The sequence below is a fragment of the Danio rerio genome, chromosome 24 (assembly GCF_052040795.2).
Source record: "Danio rerio strain M-AB ecotype USA chromosome 24, GRCz13ab, whole genome shotgun sequence".
In the NCBI taxonomy this organism is placed as follows: domain Eukaryota; kingdom Metazoa; phylum Chordata; class Actinopteri; order Cypriniformes; family Danionidae; genus Danio; species Danio rerio.
The window spans coordinates 23,381,862-23,401,210 of record NC_141044.1 but is presented as its reverse complement, the minus strand read 5'-3'; the positions used below and the strand labels follow the sequence as shown (position 1 = coordinate 23,401,210).

The window sequence follows — 19,349 nt, the reverse complement described above, 5'->3', positions numbered from 1 at the left end:
TATTTATGTAGGCTAGAAAATAATATGTTTTGTAATATTTTTAATCCTTTATATTTATATTCTATATCTATTCTTATTTTATCCTATATATATCCTTAATATTTAAATTTTTTCATATGTAAAGATATTTGCCTATTGCTCTCTTGTGCGTATTAAGCAGTGTGTAAGCGAGGTGCAACTCTGCGCCGGAGTTTAGACCGGGTTAGGTTTGGTCTAATGAAAAATCTATTATAGTTTCTCAAAATAGCAACGCGCCAGCGGTCCGCCTCAGAATGCCTTCCTTTTTAGACCAGAACGCCTATGGGCGCACAAATGAGCGCTAATGCATTTGCTATTTAAACAGCGTAGCGCAACGCCTCAAAACGACTCTTGCGCCAAGCTGAAACTACTAAAAGACTATTGCGCCGTGTCTTGCGCCACACTGCGCCGGGTGTATGATAAGGCCCCTAGTCTCAAACCCATTTTTACTCTTTGACTTTTAATACCATATGAGAGTCATGTGTCTGCTGTATAAATCCTTTGTTTTAGATAGGGTATGTGTGTACCTTACTTTGGTAAGCACTTGTTGTTTTTAAAAAGCGCGTTATAAATAAACATTGACTTGATTTGACTTGACTTTTAGAGCAAGACATTTGACCGTTTATGCCATTTATTATTATTCTTAATCATTTCCTCCATAGGCAACTAAATTGGCAAAAGTGAGAGCACTTTCGCATAGCAGAATAAGAAAACCAGCAACATTTTTTCAATCAAAATTGATTTTTGCAATAAATCTCCATATCAGCAGCACTTACATCAAACGTCTGTTTTATTAATTAATATATACATACAGTACATAGACATTTTCATGTGTATGTGTATATTCTGAAGGCTTTTACAGAGGAATATGTTTTGTACATAATTAGCCTAATTAACTGCAACATTTTCAACAACTAAAAAAATCAGTATTTTCTTAAAGATGGAACGATAAAAATACATTCCTAAAATCCCCTCTGTAAAAACCCTTTACTCTAATATATATCAAAAAATACGAAGTAGAAAGAAACAAGAATCTTGAAGCAGACTTCATCCAGTTTTCTTATTTTTTGTTCTAGAAAGTCATGCTAGTGCATATTTAACTAAACAATGTCTCATTTGCATATTTAAACAATAAATTAGTGTATAATGTATAATGATAATTATTCATTCATTCATGTTGCTTCGGTTTAGACCCTTTATTCATTAGTGGTCACCACAGCGGAATGAACCGCCAACTTATCCAGCATATGTTTTACACAGCGGATGCCTTTCCAGCCGCAACCAAGTACTGGGAAACATCCATACACTCTCATTCACACACATACACTTCGGCCAGTTTAGTTTATTCAATTCACCTGTACCGCATGTCTATGGACTATAGGGGAAACCGGAGCACCTGGAGGAAACCCACGTGAATGTGGGGAGAACATGCAAACTCCACACAGAAATGCCAATTGACCCAGCGACCTTCTTGCTGTGAGGCGACAGTGCTAACCACTGAGCCACCGTGTTTCCTGTGATAATTATAATATAATAATTATTTTTTTAATTATATTTTTTTCGAAGGTTAAGGTGGCTTTCCACAATTCCGCTTCACTCCTGGCCTGTGTAAATGGAGCATGTGAGGAGTCGGACAGTCAGCTCTCTGCTTCCCTTCTGTGCAGTGATGATGGAGGAAGAAATCTACAGTTTCAGGAGAACTTGACCATTCAGTACAGCAATAACAGCATACAGGTGCCTTTATTTTTCTCAAGTCTCGGAACAAAAAGCACTTTTTGAGGATCACAAAGTAGGCTTTAATCACAGCTGCAATTTCAAGACAATTTTCAACAGAAAACGTGTAATAATCAAATGTTTTGGTATTTTTTATTTTAAAAAGAGAGAGAAAGGAATACTGTAATTTGCCAAATGAATCTAAATTAATCACAATAGATTTCTATTTAAAATAAATGTTGATTAAACTTTCATTAGAAAAAAAAGTCACATTTTTTGAGCAGAAATAAATTCCCCTTTAAAGAGATTGTTCACCCAAAAATTTTATTTTTTCACTATTTACTCATCCTGAAGTAGTTTATAAATCTATGAGTTTCTTAATTTTGTTGAACAACAAAAGACAATATTTTAAAGAAAATTGGAAACCTGTAACCATTGACTTCCATAGTATTTGTTTTTCCTACTATGGATATCAATGGTTACAGGTTTCAGTTGTCTTCAAAATATTAGAATAAAGAAACTCATTAAGGTTTGGAACCACCTGAGGGAGAGTAAACAGTAAGTACATTTTAAATGTTGGGTGAACTATCCCTTATCGAAATGGATAATGTATTTTGAATTATAATAATACTTCTGTTGTACAGTATACAATAAAAATATATATTTTTTGCTGTATTTTTATCTCTAAAGACACTTTAGACTGCCACAGTTTTAAACTATTCACAGTCATTAACAGTTAGCAACAAGGTTTTCTAAAGTCAAATTCATCCACAGTTAACCATGTTTTAAATACTGTGGTCTGTTTGCACTATTTTAGACAGTCTCTCTTTGCGCTTGTCTGGCATTACCTACACTACACCTGTCCAGTGCCACTGTGGATTTTGGCACCTGTTATGTTGGACAAACAACTGTCAAAGAGATTTATCTTCACAACAGAGGTGGCTCCTGTAGCTACTGGACCACACTCACAGGTATAACGCTTCGGCAATCATTTCAGCAACAGATTAAAAGATATTAAATGGTCAGTTTGCCAAAGATGAAAGCACAAATTTCTTGTTTCAGTCGAGATATTTAACAGCCTTTTATAGCTACAATTGCAATGGTCAGTTGATTTTAATCAGCGGTCCAAAAGAAGTCCAATAAACTGCATTCATCCATTATTTTTATTCACCCATAAGTTTTCTTTTAGAGAATCCATATTTAAAACTTTATAAACCGTTTTGTGTAACTTCTGACGATTACATGGTGTCATCATCGCCGTCTGTTCAGGTACATTTTTTAGCTGGACTGAACTTTGTTTTTCTCTGTCTTAAGTGTAAAGTGCATGTGCAGTTCAAACAAAAGCAGAAGCACAATCAGGGTTCCTGCAGGGTTCTTTAAGGCATTTTAAGACCCTTTAAGACCATAAGGACTGAAATTTTGACTTTTACAGAGCTAAACACTAAGGATTTTTACTAATGGCCTAGTTACTTCTATAAATATTTTTTTCTATTAATAAAAGATCTTGTAAAGGGATGCATTGCTTTAGTTTTCTTTCTTTCTGTAGTTTTCTTTACTTAAGTATAAAAGATTTTTGAGATGTATATTGGTATTGGGATTCAGCCTGATTGGGTAGCTTTAATTGTACATAGACAAATTGAGACACGTTTAAAATGATTTAAGACCTACAAGACAATATTTCAGTGAATTTAGGCTTTTTAAGGCCTAAATTTTAGATTTTGAAATGTAAGACTTGACTTTTTAATATCCCTCAGATACCCTGACAATGAAGAAAGAAAAACAAAATGCAGCCCTTTTTGTCCAGCTGGTAGTGCAAATGCACTAAACAAATGCACCTCAAAATAGATGAAGATGACACAGGGCGATCGACAGAAATTACACACAATGCTTTATAAAGTGTATTGATATTTTTCTTGCAAAACCCCATAGATTCTCTTGCACACTGAAGCAGTTTGAGTCTGTCCACTTTTGACAAATTCGGCTGTTTGCATCTGGTATTAAGATAATCTACAGTAAATACAGGTGTAAACTGTGTCTGAAATGTTTTGATCTTGTTCACTTTAGCCCTGTTTACACGTGATTTAAATATGCATTTTCATCAGCCTAATCACAATTGGAAAAAACTTATTACAGGTGTAAATAAAGTCTGTTTTGAGCATGTCCACACTGAAAATAATGTAGCAACAGCGATACTGGCATTTGCATGGATCAATGGCAAATTGCATTTTGAAGCCGTTTGATCTTTTCAGTTACACCGATTACTTTAGTCTCTGTTTTTGCTTGTGTTTTTGTTTTGTGTGTAGATGGCAATGAAATGTTCAGGGTAAGTCCGGATTCTGGTTTACTGAAACCTCTTGGAGATCCAGCGTCCTGTAGACAGCTGCTGCAGATCAGCTTCACTCCGAGGTACAGTCTGTTTTAACAGTCAATTTTTTGATAATATTTTGATATAACAGCAATGGAGCAGATATTACCTCCAATGCTGGTCAAGTAAAGTATTTGGCCGAACAGTTTATTTATTTTTATTATTAAAGGGCTTGTAAAGTGCATTGAAATGTGCATTTTTGTTCAACGTGTGACGTAATTTTAACTGAAACATGAAGACACGGTAGAACAGAGTAGCCCCTCCACGTTAAAAAAAAACAGCCAAAACCTCTGCAGTGAGATTGGTTAAACTCATGCACATATAGCGATAGTGTCCTGAAGGGGGCAGAATGTGTCAGATACTAGAAAGCAATTGATTGGTCAGATTTGATGAGTAAAAATTTGACCCACTTAGGTGGAAGTGACAAACTGCAAGCTTTAGAAGTTTATAGCTTCTCATTCTCTGCTAATTTTGTCACACACTAGTTTATAGATACCCTTATGCTGTGTTCACACTAGACACGTGAACATGTTGAGGTTACTTGCTTCATTCGAGTATGAAATTCACATCACAATAGACGTAGATTTGTGTGTGGGCAGGGCTTCTGTCCGTGTTTGAGTCCACTAGATCCTTTCTGAGGTGCACCCAGCTCTGTCAGCTCATCAACAACTCCAGAAACTACCTGGATGATGGAAGTTTTTAGCAGTGCTTATGACTGAGCTGAGCCCAGTTTGATGAACTGTTGTCTTATGTCAGCAAGAGGATTTCCTCTCAGGACACCAACAACAGAATCATAATCACGCCCTTACAAGAGAAAGCTCCTCGTTGGTCAATAAGTCGCGAATGTCCACTGAAGTTCAGATTTTCCAATTTGTGCGTTAAGTGCATCAAACACGCAAAGCACTAAACTCCGATCACTCGTGCTTGGTGCTTCCACCTAGGGTGTGAACGCAGCATTATGCGTGATAGCAGCGAAAAAGCAGCTAAAAACAAGATAAGCTCCTATAAATATTTGTATTTGTGTTTATATCGTGATTTTCTAAACATAATATTCAACTTTATACTAACAGTATTTTCCTCATAGGGAACAGAAAGAGTTCCAGACAATCTTCACAGTGCAGGGGCTTCTTGGAGAGACACCACTTGTTCTAAAGGTCAGCGGAAGAGGATCATTTGATGAGAGTTTTGTATCTCCAATAACTGACAGCTCACAAAACAACACTGAGTAACACAAATAAGTGCTGAGAAGCAAATTATATCTCTGTGATTAGACACTGGTCCCAGTGTGCTTCAAATATTGTCTTTGTAAAAGATTCTTGAAATTCTGAAGATGATTAAACATGAGAACATTAGCAAATGGCTCAGTGTATAATTGATTGCAGATCAAGGATCAAAGGTCGAGTTAGTTAAACAGTGACTTCACATATAAACACACAGCCATTCTAATGTTTTAGAAAGTCACATATGCTCTTAAATGCTTTGTTTATTTGAGCAAAACATGGTCAAACTGTAATATTGTAAAATATCATGACAATTAAAGATTTGTATTTTTAATGTTTTAAAATGTCATTTAGTTAATCAAGTCTTCAATGTCACATGATTATTCAGAAATATTTAGATGATTATAGTATGACTTGTTACCCCAGAATCATTTATTATTGTTTAATTGTTACTTAATATGTTATCGCAACTTTTTTTCTTTATGGAGTTTCAATTTCAAAAGAAATTAATTTATTTCTTTTTTAAATATAAATAGATATATTCATTTTATTTTGAAACAGTTATTTAGTGTCATTTTTGATCAATTTAATTTTCTTAAAATCTTACGGACTTTTTAACAGCAGTGAGCCTAGCTTTTGAAACAACACTTCAAACATTACAAACCTTTTTTTTCTAACAAATCAGAGGCATTACAAATCTTAGCATATTACACTTGTCCTCAACACGGGTAATTAAAAAACATTTTTTCTAATCATCATTTCTGAGTTTTACTGTTATATCAACATAAAAAAAACATTTCTGTTACAAATCAAACAGACAAAAGTTGTAATTCTGATTGCTTAACTAGATACAGGCATCAGAGTTGAAATGCAAGGCACTTGAATGAGAGGTATCATTACCATCCTTACAACCTTATACCTACTTTATGCACATAAACAAGTGTGCTCCCTCTACTTGTGTTCTGTAGTTAGCGTTCTAGCAGCTTAATTAAAGAGAATTTTAGAATATTAGTTGCTCTGTAACTTGCATCTTAAGATCACTGTCCTGGATACTCGAAAACTGCTGCTGCTCCCATTCCAGTTCCGATGCACATAGACACCACGCCAAATCCTCTGTTACCAAAAAAACAACATCAAAATTGTAAATAGGACAATTAATTACACACTTTTTTCTGCATTAGGCCTACATTACAAAGTGGTATGATTTGCAACGTGGAAAACTTGAACTGAGTTCAGTCATATAAAATAGAAATTAGTGTATCTGTCTGTCAAATTAACTAAGTGATCAAATCACATCAATTTACATCAAATCAGTCTAATTTCACCTCAACGGAACAAGGGCTAATTTTAAAACTCTCTTAATGTTAAACACTTGAGTTTTACCATTTTTTTATTCCATGCAGATTTTAGCTTAGCTTAGCAAAGATCATTGAATCATAGACTATTAGCATTTCGCCCAAAAATGACCAAAAAGTTTCAACAATTATCCTATTTAAAGCTTGACTCTTCTGTACTTACAGTACATATGACAGAAAATTAAAAGTTGCTATTTTCTAGGAGACTATGTGCAGCAACTATACTTTCATTTTAGCATAATAATCAAGGAACTTTTGCTGCCGTACCATGCCTGCAGAAGGCTCAATGATATTACGCAGAGCCCTGTAAGTGGACTCCACAGGATATTCCATCATGATTCAAGTTTAAAGGAGCGTACATGTATATGTTTTATTCAAATGACTTTTTAATTGTGCAATAGACCTGAAATTGTTCAAGAAATCGATTCTAAGATTACCAAATACATCGTTATTCTCTCTTGATTTATTTCTGACCTCAGTTTTAACATCAAATGGTGATTTGGGCTAGTTTTTAGGGCGTACTCACACTATGTACAGTTGCCTTGAACCGTGCCAAAGCACGCTTGTCCCCCCTTCCGTCTCCCCCGAAAGCCCGCACTCACATTACATTCGGGCCAGAGCACGCTTATGTCATCGATGATGCACTGTTCAGTAATTGTTTCGTCTCAACACAGTGGAGATTTCTTTCTGTTATATCATTAAAGTCGTTTGATATGCAGTGACACACAGTCAAATATTTTGCCGAACAGATCAGCCACTTTTGACGCTCATTAGCAATCATAAAGTCCTTATGCTGCAGGAATTAGGAGGTTTGCTGAAGGTGCAGTGAGGGGTTTGCGTCTTTAATAATCTATGACAGTTTGCGCTCATTGAACAGTAAGAGCGATTAATAAATCCATATGAAACAGTCCCTTAAAAGTAACTTCTCACTTTCAGTTTCAGGCTTAGGCATGTTTTTACTTACACACAAGCATACCGCGCCAAAGCCATTGTGAAGTGTATGCGAAAGCTGAGTGGCCTTCTCTGAATTTAAGAAGATACACCCACTGGATGACTCTGGTCTATAGGCTCTTCTGGGTCTGGTGCCTTTATACCCAAAGCCCAAGTGAACCTCGCTCAAGCACATCTCTTCCAACCGGGCCAGGGCCAACCAAGTGAGCCGTGCCTTAGCCCGATTCAGAACACTCACACTTCTCAAACGATCTTGGAAACGGGCCTGGGCACGGTTCGGATAGCATAGTGTGGGTAAGCCCTTAATCGTACACTTAAATGCTCACTGAATAGCACTTTTATAGGACATTCACACCTGACATGGCTTGAGCTAATAAATTGCGCTTTTGCACGTAAATAGACACGAGAACATTTTACATTTACTTCACTTGTGCATAAAATTCGCTTCACAATAGATGAACAACCACAAATTCCTGTCATGGGCGTCTGTCTGCCTACTGACTCTAGTTTCATTGCTAAATGGCTAACATGGATTTTATTGAGAGAGTAGCTGTGCTTTATATGCTTTAGGAAGGCTGAAAAACAGCATAGATTCGTTCGTTGCTGTGTCTGAATCTACTAGATCCTTTCAGTGGTACACCCAGCTTTGTTAATTCATCAACAGAAACTCCAGAAACTACACCTGGATGATGAAAGCTTTCAGCAGTGCTACAGACTGAGCCAAGCCCAGTTTGATGAGCTGTTGTCCTGTGTTGGCTAGAGGATTTCCCCTTGAGACACCAACAACAGTCGTTACATCATAATCACACCCATATAAGAGCAAGCTCCTGATTGGTTTACATGAAGCGAATGTCTATTAAAAAAGTTCAGATTTTCCAACTCAATCGATTTGAGTGTCAAGTGCGTGACCATTAGGCTTTTGTCATAAGAATAACGTAAGCAGCTCACTAAAAACACGTAGTTCGCTTAACCTTTAAAGTGGTATTTGTAAGGAATTGGATGCAAGCAGAGGATGGCTGTTTGTAAAGCATACAGCGCCCTCTGCTGTTTAAAACTGAGCTAAAACAGCACAGACAGAATAGCAAAATCTCAAAATGAAAACAGAATGGATTTCTCAGACATTTTTTCACCACTGCTCTAGTGTGTGATATGAATTCAACATTTAAATACTATGTTTTTTTAACAGATCTTAGGTTCCCCTTCGGGGGGAACTTCAGCACTATAAGTGGATTTGATTGTAAAATCCACGCATTGGGAGGTTCGGTTCAGAAGCTACTCGTCTGAAAGAGTATTGAACGGGCCAATTAAGAATGAATTGGCAGCGCAAGCCTGCGCAGGTGAGCGGCATAAGCAATCAACTGAGTATATAAGCTCACCTGGCGCCAGCAGACGCTATCCTTCCTTTTCGCTTCAGAGACTTTCTGATCGAGTCGATGAGGGTTCCTCCTGCTGTGACCAGCGATTCTGAGCGAACGAGAGCATTCTCCCGGTCCAGAGTGTGTACACGCAGTGGCAGACGGTCGAGCTGGGTTTCTCCCTTGCCTGGCGTTCTTTGGGTCCGGTCCTCCAGAGCGGGTGCGTATAAGAGTGCAAACTTCACAGAAAGAGCAACACAGTCGTGCAGCACGTCCTTATCAGGACGGCGCTCCGACTGTGCGTTTCTGGATGCGGTGGTTTCCTGTCCTCGGATGATGGGCGCGGGCACTGCGTTGCATGTCTGGGGGTCCAGCATGTTAATGCGCTGCTCGCGGGCAGTTCATGTCGTCATTGCGATGCCATGACTGTTGCGCAAGATCGCGGTTAGCCTTTGCAAAAGGGTGAACCACCCCAGTTGTCCCCTGCTCTGCAGCGGGCACTCGGGCAGATCTGAGGGTTTCAGCGAGAGATAATCCGTCGCCCACGGGCCCGCGGACCTCCCGCTCCTCTAAGCGCTCTATCCAAGCTTCGGGCGGGGGAAGCAATCCGTCTAACAGATGGTAGCCCTTACGCCCGATGACACCGGAGACCAGATGTCCACCGCGGCATCGGAGGGTGGGCTTTCATTGTCCGATGATGATCCAGACCCGCTCGCCCCCTTCGGGCTGGTGAGCGCTGTCACTACGGATCCTGAAACGGACATGTTAGCCGTGCTTTCCCAGGCTGCTTCGGCCGTGGGTTGGAGATGGTTTATCCCCCAGCTCCGCGGCCGGACCGACTAGAGGGGCGTTCCCTTCTTCCCGGAGGTGCACAGTAGGCTCACGCGGTCTTGTAAAGCACTTTTTTCTGCTCGTGCTGCGTGTTCCTCCACCCTAACCACTCTTGACGGTGAAACAGCCAGGGGGTATGTGGCGATTCCTCTGGTTGAGTGCGCGATGGCGGTAAATCCGCGCGGCGCCTCTTCTTGGCGGGGTCCGCCTCGTCTCCCATCCAAAGCCTGTAAGTTATCTACCTCCCTCGGAGCTAGAGCTTACATAGCTGCGGGCCAGGCTGCTTCCGCCTTGCATGCGATAGCCACCTACCAGCGCTACCAAGCGCAGGCGCTGGCCGAGCTGCACGAGGGTGGGTCCAACCCAGGCTTACGAGCTTCGCACCGCCGCCGACTTAGCTCTTCGGACTACTGAGTCCGCTGCGTGTGCGTTGGGGAGGACGATGTCCACATTAGTGGTCCAGGAGCGCCACCCCTGGCTGATATGCGCAAAGTCGACAAAGTCCGCTTTCTTGACTTCCCCATATCCCCAGCCAGGTTCGGCGACACTGTCTGTGAATTCACCCAGGAATTCAAGGCGGTGAGAGAGCAGTTGGTGGGTGATGTCTTATCGGCGGTCCGTAGCCCGCTCCGCTCGCCGTGCCATTCATACCTGCTCCTCGCCGAAGGCGCCCGCCTACGAGAGCTGCTCCGCCCCCGCACACGCCTCCGGCGAAGCGAGCGCGTCGGGCACCTCGGAAGCAGGCAGCCCCCCTGCCCAGAACGCCGCTAAGTCCGGCAACGGACCGCGAAGCACCCCTGGGACAGGCCATCTGGAGAAGAGGGAACTTGCTCTTTCCCCGCTGGAGGGCGGGGCCCCATTTCCAACGGCACTTTTTACTGCCATGAAAACATTATGAAAGGGCACTTTTCACTTCCCCAGATGTGACAGCCCGAAATCTGCCAGTCTGGGACGCTATGCTTTCTAGCTTGCAGATTCGGTGCGTTTCGCCAGTGGCTCACGAGCGCTGGGAGGACGGTCTCCTTTCTCCCACCCCTCGAGCCTCCCCTCCGGAGCTCGGGTTTGGAGTGAGAGCAAATATCTCACCTCCAGCTTTTCCGTGGGACCCGCGAGCTTCCCGGATCAGCACACCCACTCCGCGCTGCCCCACTGCTGGTACGTCAGCGATTGTAGCGATGAGTCCATTAGCGAGAGCTCTGCCTGCCTGGTTAGCGCGGGCCAGCTCTTCGCGGTGGCTCATACGCACAATCAGACTCGGCTATGCGATTCAGTTCGCGAAACGGCCCCCCAAGTCACGGGTGTGTATTCACCAGGGTCAGCCCCCTGTCCGCCCCTGTCTTGCGAGAGGAGATTGCTGTCCTCCTGGCGAAGGATGCAATCGAGCCGCTCCCTCCAGCCGAGATGGAGAGCGGGTTTTACAGCCCACGCTTCATCGTGCCCAAAAAGAGCGGTGGGTCACGGCCAATCCTAGATCTGCGAGTTTTGAACCGCTGCCTGCACAAGCTGCCGTTCAGAATGCTCACGCAGAAGCGCATCCTCCGGTGCGTTCGTCCTCTGGGTTGGTCTGCAGCATTAGACCTGATGGACGCGTATTTCCATGTCTCCACTCTTCCTCGCCACCGACAGTTTCTGCGGTTTGCGTTTGAAGGTCGAGCTTGGCAATACAAAGCCCTCCCCTTCGGGCTCTCTCTGTCTCCGCGGGTCCTCACCAAGCCCGCGGAGGGTGCCTCAGCGCCCCTTCGGCTCGCGGGCATCTGCATACTCAATTTCTTTACGACTGGCTGATTTTGCCCTCTCTCGGAGCAGTTGATTATGCACAGAGACAAAGTGCTCTGGCACTTCCACCTGTGGGGGTTTCAGGTCAACCGAGAAAAGAGCAAACTCGCCCCCGTGCAGAGGATCTCTTCTCTCGGGCTGGAGCTGGACTCGGTCACCATGGCAGCGCGCCTCTCCGGAGAGCGCGCTCAGCTGATGCTGTACTGTCTGAGAGAGCTCGACAGTAAAATAGTGGTCCCACTGAAACTATTTCAGAGGCTCCTGGGGCATATGGCATCCGCAGCCGCTTCATGCCGCTCGGATTATTCTATATGAGACCACTTCAGTACTGGCTTCACGATCGAGTCCCCAGACGCGCATGGCACGCGCGCGCACACCGAGTCTCTGTTACTGCGCTGTGTCGCCGCGCCCTCAGCCCTTGGAGCGACCCCTCGTTCCTACAGGCCTGGGTGTCTCTAGAACAGGCGTCCAGTCTTGTTGTCGTTTCAGCAGACACTTCCAACACGGGCTGGGGGGCTGTGCGTTGCGGGCATGCGGCTGCGGACCTGTGGAAAGGTACCCAGTTGCATTGGCATATCGCCTGGAGCTGTTGGCAGTGTTCCTCGCTCTCCACCGTTTTTTTCCGGTGCTGGAGCGGCAACACGTGCTGGTCAGGACGGACAGTACGGCGGCGGTGGCGTATATCAGCCGTATAGGGGGTATGCGCTCTCGCCGCATGTCTCAGCTCGCCCGCCGTCTGCTCCTCTGGAGTCATCCGCGGCTGAAATCGCTGCACGCCATTCATATTCAGGCAAGCTCAACCGTGCAGCCGATGCGCTCTCACGGCAGCCTTGCGTCCTGGAGAATGGAGACTCCACCCCGAGTCTGTTCAGCTGATATGGGCGCGATTCGGGGAATCCCAGATCGATCTGTTGCTTCCCCCGAGATCGCTCATTGCCAGTTGTTCTTTCCCTGACCGAGTGCTCTCGGCACGGATGCACTGGCTTACAGCTGGCCTCGGGGCACGCGCAAATACGCGTTTCCCCCAGTGAGCCTGCTCGCGCAGTTACTGTGCAAGGTCAGGGAGGACGAGGAACAGGTTGCTGGTTGCGCCCCTCTGGCTCAACCGGACCTGGATGTCAGAGCTCTCCCTCGCGATAGCCCTCCCCTGGCAGTCCCTTCGAGAGAGCACCTACTCTCTCAGGGACAGGGCACCACCTGGCACCCTCGCCGATCTTTGAAGAGATTTTTAGACGCGAGGAAGACTTAGGTAACCTCCGATTGCGGTGGCTAATACCGTCACTCGGGCTAGAGCCCCCTCCCCGAGCGCGCCTATGCCCTGACGTGGAGTCTATTCACTGAATGGTGTGTCTCTCGCTGAGAAGACCCCCGTAATTTGCCAGATCAGCGTTGTGCTTTCTTTACGCCGAGAGAAGTTGGAGAGCAGGCTGTCGCCCTCCACACTCAAGGTTACGTGGCTGCCATCTCCGCTCTCATAACGCGGTGGCTGGCAGCACCGTGGGAACGCATAACCTCATCATCCGGTTCCTCAGGGGCGTTAAGCGAATTAATCCACCCCGCCCCCTCTCATGCCCTCTTAGGATCTCGCCCTCGCTACACAAGCCGCGTCAGATCCCTTCGATCCTCGACTCAGTATCTTTCTGTCCCTGAAGACAGCTCTGCTGGTCGCGTTGATATCGATTAGAGGGTCGGGGACCCGGAGGCATTTTTCGGTCAGTGACTCGTGCCTGTAATTGGGCTGGCTTCTCTCACGTCCTGAGACCCCGCCCGCGATATGTGCCCAAGGTTCCTACCACTCCGTTTTAATACGAGGTAGTGAGCCTGCAAGCGCTGCCCTCGGAGGAGGCAGACCCAGCCCTTCTTTATTGTCCAGTTCGCGTTTTGCGTATTAACCGCACTCAGAGTTTAGATCATCTGAGCAGCTCTTCGTCTGTTATAGCGGTCGGCAGCAGGGAAGTGCCGTACCGAAATAAGTTCCCACTAGATTGTGGATGCCTTTCTTTCACTATCAGAGCCGAGATGAGCCGCGTCCCCCGAGAGCGCGTGCGCACTCCACTCGGAGCTTCGCATCCTCTCGAGCGCGCGCACGCGGCGCCCCTCTAACAGACATCTGTAGAGCTGCGGGCTGGGTGACACCCAACACATTTGCAAGGTTTTACAATCTGCGAGTGGAGCCGATTTCCTCAAGGGTATTAGGTAACCCTTGGTGATTGAGGAAACAATTCGGTAGGGTGTTGAAACACGCTTGCTGCGCCATTTTCCCTAACACGGAGATACGTGCGCCTTTTTATCTGTCAGTAAAGTTCCCCGTCAGGTGAGCCCTGCAGATTCCTCCGTGGCCCCCAGCACTGACTCAGCGGAGGAGTCACTTGCTGGCCCACTACGTTGTAGGTCTGCCCGCTGGTCAGCCCGCGTTTTGGGTAAAGGTGCCTGCTATGCGTGGTCCCCACTAGGCGATCCCATATGCTTATTCAGCCACGGTTAAGTCCCCCCCCCTGGGCGGACCCGTGTCTTCCCTGCCCGCTAACCACTCTTTTGCTATGTGTACTCCCCCTTTTTAGGGCTAGTCCATATGTAAATTCTGCCATCTATCCCCCCTTGGGTAACGGATGGCCTCTGCAGCGTCCTCCCTATCGGGATTGCACGCTTCCCAACGTACTGTCGTATTTTCCTAGAATTATCTAGATGCTCACGACTTCCCAAAAAATATATATAAATCCGTAAAACTTCTGTTGAAGTAGGATAAATTAGGGCCAGGGACACGTTGGAGGACCGCGCCCCCCATGATGTGGGTGCGTCACGCTTGCTTGACTATCTCCTCATCGGGGGTGTTGGTAAGGTGCAGTCACTATGGCGCTTTCAATGGGCTCCCAATGCGTGGATTTTACAATCAAATCCACTTATAGTGCTGAAGTTCCCCCCGAAGGGGAACGTTCGAGGTTACTAAAGTAACCCTTCGTTCCCCGAGGAGGGGAACGGAAGCACTATACTCCGTCGCCATAATGACTGTCCCTTAGCTGTTGAAAGTCTCTTCAGCTTAAAAAGGATAGCGTCTGCTGGCGCCAGGTGAGCTTATATACTCAGTTGATTGCTTATGCCGCTCACCTGCGCAGGCTTGCGCTGCCAATTCATTCTTAATTGGCCCGTTCAATACTCTTTCAGACGAGTAGCTTCTGAACCGAACCTCCCAATGCGTGGATTTTACAATCAAATCCACTTATAGTGCTTCCGTTCCCCTCCTCGGGGAACGAAGGGTTACTTTAGTAACCTCGAACGTTATTTTTATATACGTGTAGGTTTTTATAATAAATTTAATTTACCTCTTGCGTCTGCGTTTGAGCTCATTGAGCAAAGTCACGACCTGTCGAGCACCAGTACAGCCCAATGGATGACCAAAAGCTATGGCTCCTCCATTTGGATTCACTTTCTCCATTGGAATACCCAGTTTTTCCACACAATACACAGCCTAGGAAAAAATTTTAAGTTAATAACATTGAAATCCTTGCAAAAAAAAAAACAGAAGTAATCATAAAAAAAACAGATCAGTCACCTGACTGGCAAATGCTTCGTTGATCTCAAACACATCAATATCATCCACAGTCAGTCCTGCGCAGGCAGATCCAATAACACGGCTCATTTACAACCATAATTCTCAATTAATGAAAATTGATTTCAGAACATTTTTCAAGCCTGATTATTGCTAGAATGTAAATGGCTCAGATGAGTGTAGAGATGAGAGAAGTGAAGTGAACTCTCACCAGCCAGTTTGAGGGCTTCTGGGATTGCATAGGCTGGGCCGATGCCCATTACATCCGGAGGAACACCCACCACAGCGCTTGCCCTCAGCACCCCAAATACAGGAAGTCCCAGTTTCTCAACCGCAGATCTCCGGCCAATCAGCACTGCTGCAGCGCCATCACTCACCTGACTGGCATTACCTGCAATAAAAACAAGCAAGAACTAAATTACGGAACTTAACATCTAAGTTCTGTGTTGCAAAATCCAGCATACGCACCAGCTGTGGTGCTGCCGGTGTCCTTGAATGCCGGTCGCAGTTTGGCAAGGCCTTCTAATGTAGTCCCAGGTCGTATCCCATCATCCTTTGTGACAGTAATGGTGCGCTCAGTGCCATTTTCCTCCACAAATTTAGTAGTGACTGGTGTGATCTCTTGATCAAATATGCCGTTCTTCTGTGCCATGGCTGCCCTAGTGTTATAATAGTTCACAAAATATTGAGTACTTTAAGTGAATCTATGCAAAATACTAAACTATCAAATGATATGGCAGCACCAACTTTTGTTGGGAACTGAGAGCAAAGCGATCCTGTTTTTCCCTAGTGATGCCAAATCTCTCAGCAACATTCTCTGAGGTTATTCTAAAAGACAACAGAGGGAAAAAAGCTTATTCTAATTTTAATGTTTAAAGTATTAATAGTGTATTAAAGAATAACATCTATACCCCATGGGAATAATGCAGTCTCTAGCCTTCTCATTGTCCATTAGTCTGGGGCTGATGTCTCCTGGGTTATTCGGGGAACGTAGAGACATGCTTTCAACACTGCCACAAAAAAAAAACAAGAAGAAAGTGAGGATCTGTAAGATTGACACTTAGGCTTTGTTCACATAATCTAAACTAATGATTTTTACAAATTGTTTCATCCCTGTGCAGAACCAACCTTTAATTTCCACTGCCCAAGGTGAACCAATAAATGTAGGGTTCAGCTAAAAGTATTTAGGCTTTTTACTCGATCAGTAGCTTTCCTTCAAAGAACACGTAGCAAATTTGGTTCGAAATTTGAGAGATAAGCTTGGGTTTTACAATCGAAATGCATCCTGCTTTTCTCTTAAAGCTTGTAAACAATTGGTGTCTGCAACATTTTTCCCATTGATTAACTATGGTGATGTTTGATGTATGAATGCTTCAACCAAATGTCTTCAGCCTTTAAATTTTGTTTATGACAGCACTCTGAGGTTTGTTACAGGCTGTCAGAGACTAACTCACCATTGTGAACTGTATGCCAAAGCTGAGAGGCCTTCTCTGAATGTTAGAAGATACACCCAATGGATGACTCTGGTCTATTGGCTTTTCTGTGTCTGGTGCCTTTATACTTAAGTTACCTTCTTCATAGGTCAAAAAGCAAGTATGCCCTATGTTCAAGTAAATCTTATCATTTAGGGGAGGCAAGCATTTAGTTATGCCACCCCCTTATCCTGGAATACTCTTCAGTCTAAACTAAAGATATCTGAGCTCATCCCAATCAATTCTTTTCGCTCTATCCTTTTTAACAAACAACTACAGTCCATTTCTCAATGTATGTGTTTTTAACATACTGTAATGTGGTATAGCTGAACAACTAAACTGTATTTTTATATTGTCTAAATTTTCTATTTATTATTAATATCATTATTATTATTTTACATAAGTTGTGTGTTGTGGACCTCTTGGCCAGGTCACCCTTGTAAAAGAGATCTTGATATCAATGGATTTTTATCTGGTTAAAGTAAAATCCATATACATTAAGTTTGATATTGACCAGAAAAATGATCAATTTAGTCCTTGCTTATTTAGAATTCACACTGAAAACTTAAAAAAGGGGGTTTATTATGAATAAAGTTTATTTGAAGGCAGACTAAGACCAATTTTTTCAAGAGAACTTGGTCCACTTGTTTGGTGCAGAGCTAAGTTCAGATGTCAGCATAAAGCATCAAATTAAATCTAATCAATCCTGTGAAACGCATAGATGTTTACGGTGTAAAAGCAAAGAGAACCAGGAATTTGCGAATCTGTTACATTATTTAAATCCTAACTTAAAGTATCAGGGGTAATTCAAGAAAATATTGTATTGCTGGCAAACAGTTTAAACAGAAAATATCCAATTATTAATACTACAATTTTTTCTCTACAGATTTGCCATACTGTACTAACCCACAAGCAAGTCCCAGGTCATAGGAACCTCCTCTGATTCCACCTTAAAACAAAGAAAATATCCTGTGACAACTGTAATCTTGTACCCTATTAGGAGTGGGCCATTTTACAGCTTTAATGTCATTGTTACCTGCAATATTAAAAAGTGCCTGTAGTCCAGAGGAGCACTGCCTGTTTACAGTATAGACTGGTACGGACTCTGGAAAGCCACTGAAATATAAAGTCAGCCAATTCATATATTCAACATCATTGATTTATTATTCGATAGTAATATCAATTACTTAACTCACTATAGACACTACAAATACTTTAGATACTACACATATATTCAAATGATTACTCATTCATTATATATACTGTATATTCATTTCACCTAAAAAAAATGTGCAACTCGAGCCATCAGTGCACCTGCCCCAGGTTGTAGAACATTACCTGAAAAAATATATATAAATATAACTATATGACTGTCATTTATATTGCTAGTATGTTAGGATTTTTTTAAAGGAGACCTATTATGCAAAAATCATTTTTATAAGGGATTTAAACATCATTGTGTCAACAGTGTGTTTAGCCAGTCTCTAATGGTAAAAATAATTTCTAGTTTTATAATTACACTTCATAAAAATAGTCTGCACACTGGGATTGACATTCTTCCTTTGTACGTGTCATCAGAGGAGGAAAGCTCCACCCATTAGTGGTGACCTCTTCCACATTAGCATAAACAGCCCTGAGTGAGAAGCAACATTACAGTTTTCACCTGTTGAAAATAATGTCAGTGGCTAAGAAGATGCATAATAAATGAGTTTTAGGATGCACAAAAGCACACTGTAGTCTCCATAGACTTGTAGACTTCATAGTCACCTTCTTAGATACTTCTTTTTAGTTTTTGACAGACAATAGTCCAGCTTTGAATCTGCAGCTATGCTGATGCACAGGTATTTGTAGCTCCGCCCTCTTTTAAAAATAGCACAATCACATTTGAATTTAAAGCAACATTCACCTAATTTGGACCAAAACCCTAAAAGGAGTGGTTTCAAAGAATTATAAACAATAATCGGTATGGTATTTTAAGCTGGAACTTTACACATGCACTCTTTCAGACATCAGAGACTTATTTTTGTAAAAATGGTCATAATAGATCTCCTTTAAGCTGGTTGTCTCCTGACTTACCAACACACACATCTCCTAGTAAAGTGGGTCTGAGTCCCACATCTTTAATGACTGCACTCATCACAGCACTAAGCAGCTCATCAGGGGTAGTGTCCTAATGTATGCAAATAAAACAATTGTTTAAAGAAAACGCTGTTAATGTCAGTGTTTCAGGCAGTCGTAGTCAGCGATACCCCACCTTAAAAGAGCCTCTCTTCGCCCGGCCGATGGCCGTTCTGAGCCCGTGAACCACAACGATATCATTGGGGTTCGCGGCTGTTGCGCTGCACTGCCTCAGTCCCATACGTCTGTTTGACGTTAGATGCCCCGACAAAATGTTTACTCTTTGCATTTTTATTGTCGAAAATGTGCACACGGAAAAATAAAACGATAGCCGTTAATCGAGAATTGCACAAATGGTTGACAGACTCTGTTAAATGAACTATGCTCTACATTTCTGATGTTTCCTGGTGAACCTTGCTTCCCTGGTCAGACTGCAAATCATTGGTTGTTGGTGCGTTCTGATGTTGCCGCGTGGAATTATGGGGAATGAAGTACACATGTAAAGCTCTTTTGAAAAGTGTTTTTCTAGCAATAGATCGTATCTATCTATCTATCTATCTATCTACCTATCTATCTATCTATCTATCTATCTATCTATCTATCTATCTATCTATCTATCTATCTATCT

The 19,349-nt window shown here is 43.2% G+C and overlaps 2 protein-coding genes across 9 annotated transcripts in view; one reads left to right on the top strand and one right to left on the bottom strand.

Moving 5' to 3' along the window:
• Nucleotides 1-5,448, top strand: part of dlec1 (DLEC1 cilia and flagella associated protein) — a 36,089-nt gene extending 30,641 nt beyond the window's left edge. For all 8 annotated transcript variants that reach the window (XR_015524897.1, XR_015524896.1, XM_087309449.1 and 5 more), the window contains exons 35-38: nt 1,585-1,752; nt 2,549-2,702; nt 4,035-4,137; nt 5,181-5,448. Coding sequence is in view for 6 of the 8 variants with exons in the window: in XM_087309449.1 (XP_087165575.1) it covers nt 1,585-1,752; nt 2,549-2,702; nt 4,035-4,137; nt 5,181-5,325 (570 nt within the window). In the remaining 2 variants the exon portion in view is untranslated. The remainder of the gene's footprint in view (nt 1-1,584; nt 1,753-2,548; nt 2,703-4,034; nt 4,138-5,180) is intronic.
• A 520-nt stretch (nt 5,449-5,968) lies between these two features.
• On the bottom strand, nt 5,969-19,015 carry acaa1 (acetyl-CoA acyltransferase 1). The gene is given in 12 exon segments (NM_001002207.1): nt 5,969-6,429; nt 14,905-15,050; nt 15,135-15,190; nt 15,343-15,522; nt 15,600-15,790; nt 15,879-15,959; nt 16,043-16,141; nt 17,510-17,552; nt 17,640-17,721; nt 17,886-17,941; nt 18,680-18,773; nt 18,858-19,015. Coding segments are annotated over 12 exon segments (1,257 nt in total). The 5' UTR covers nt 19,011-19,015; the 3' UTR covers nt 5,969-6,353.
• Between the last annotated feature and the right edge of the window lie 334 nt (nt 19,016-19,349).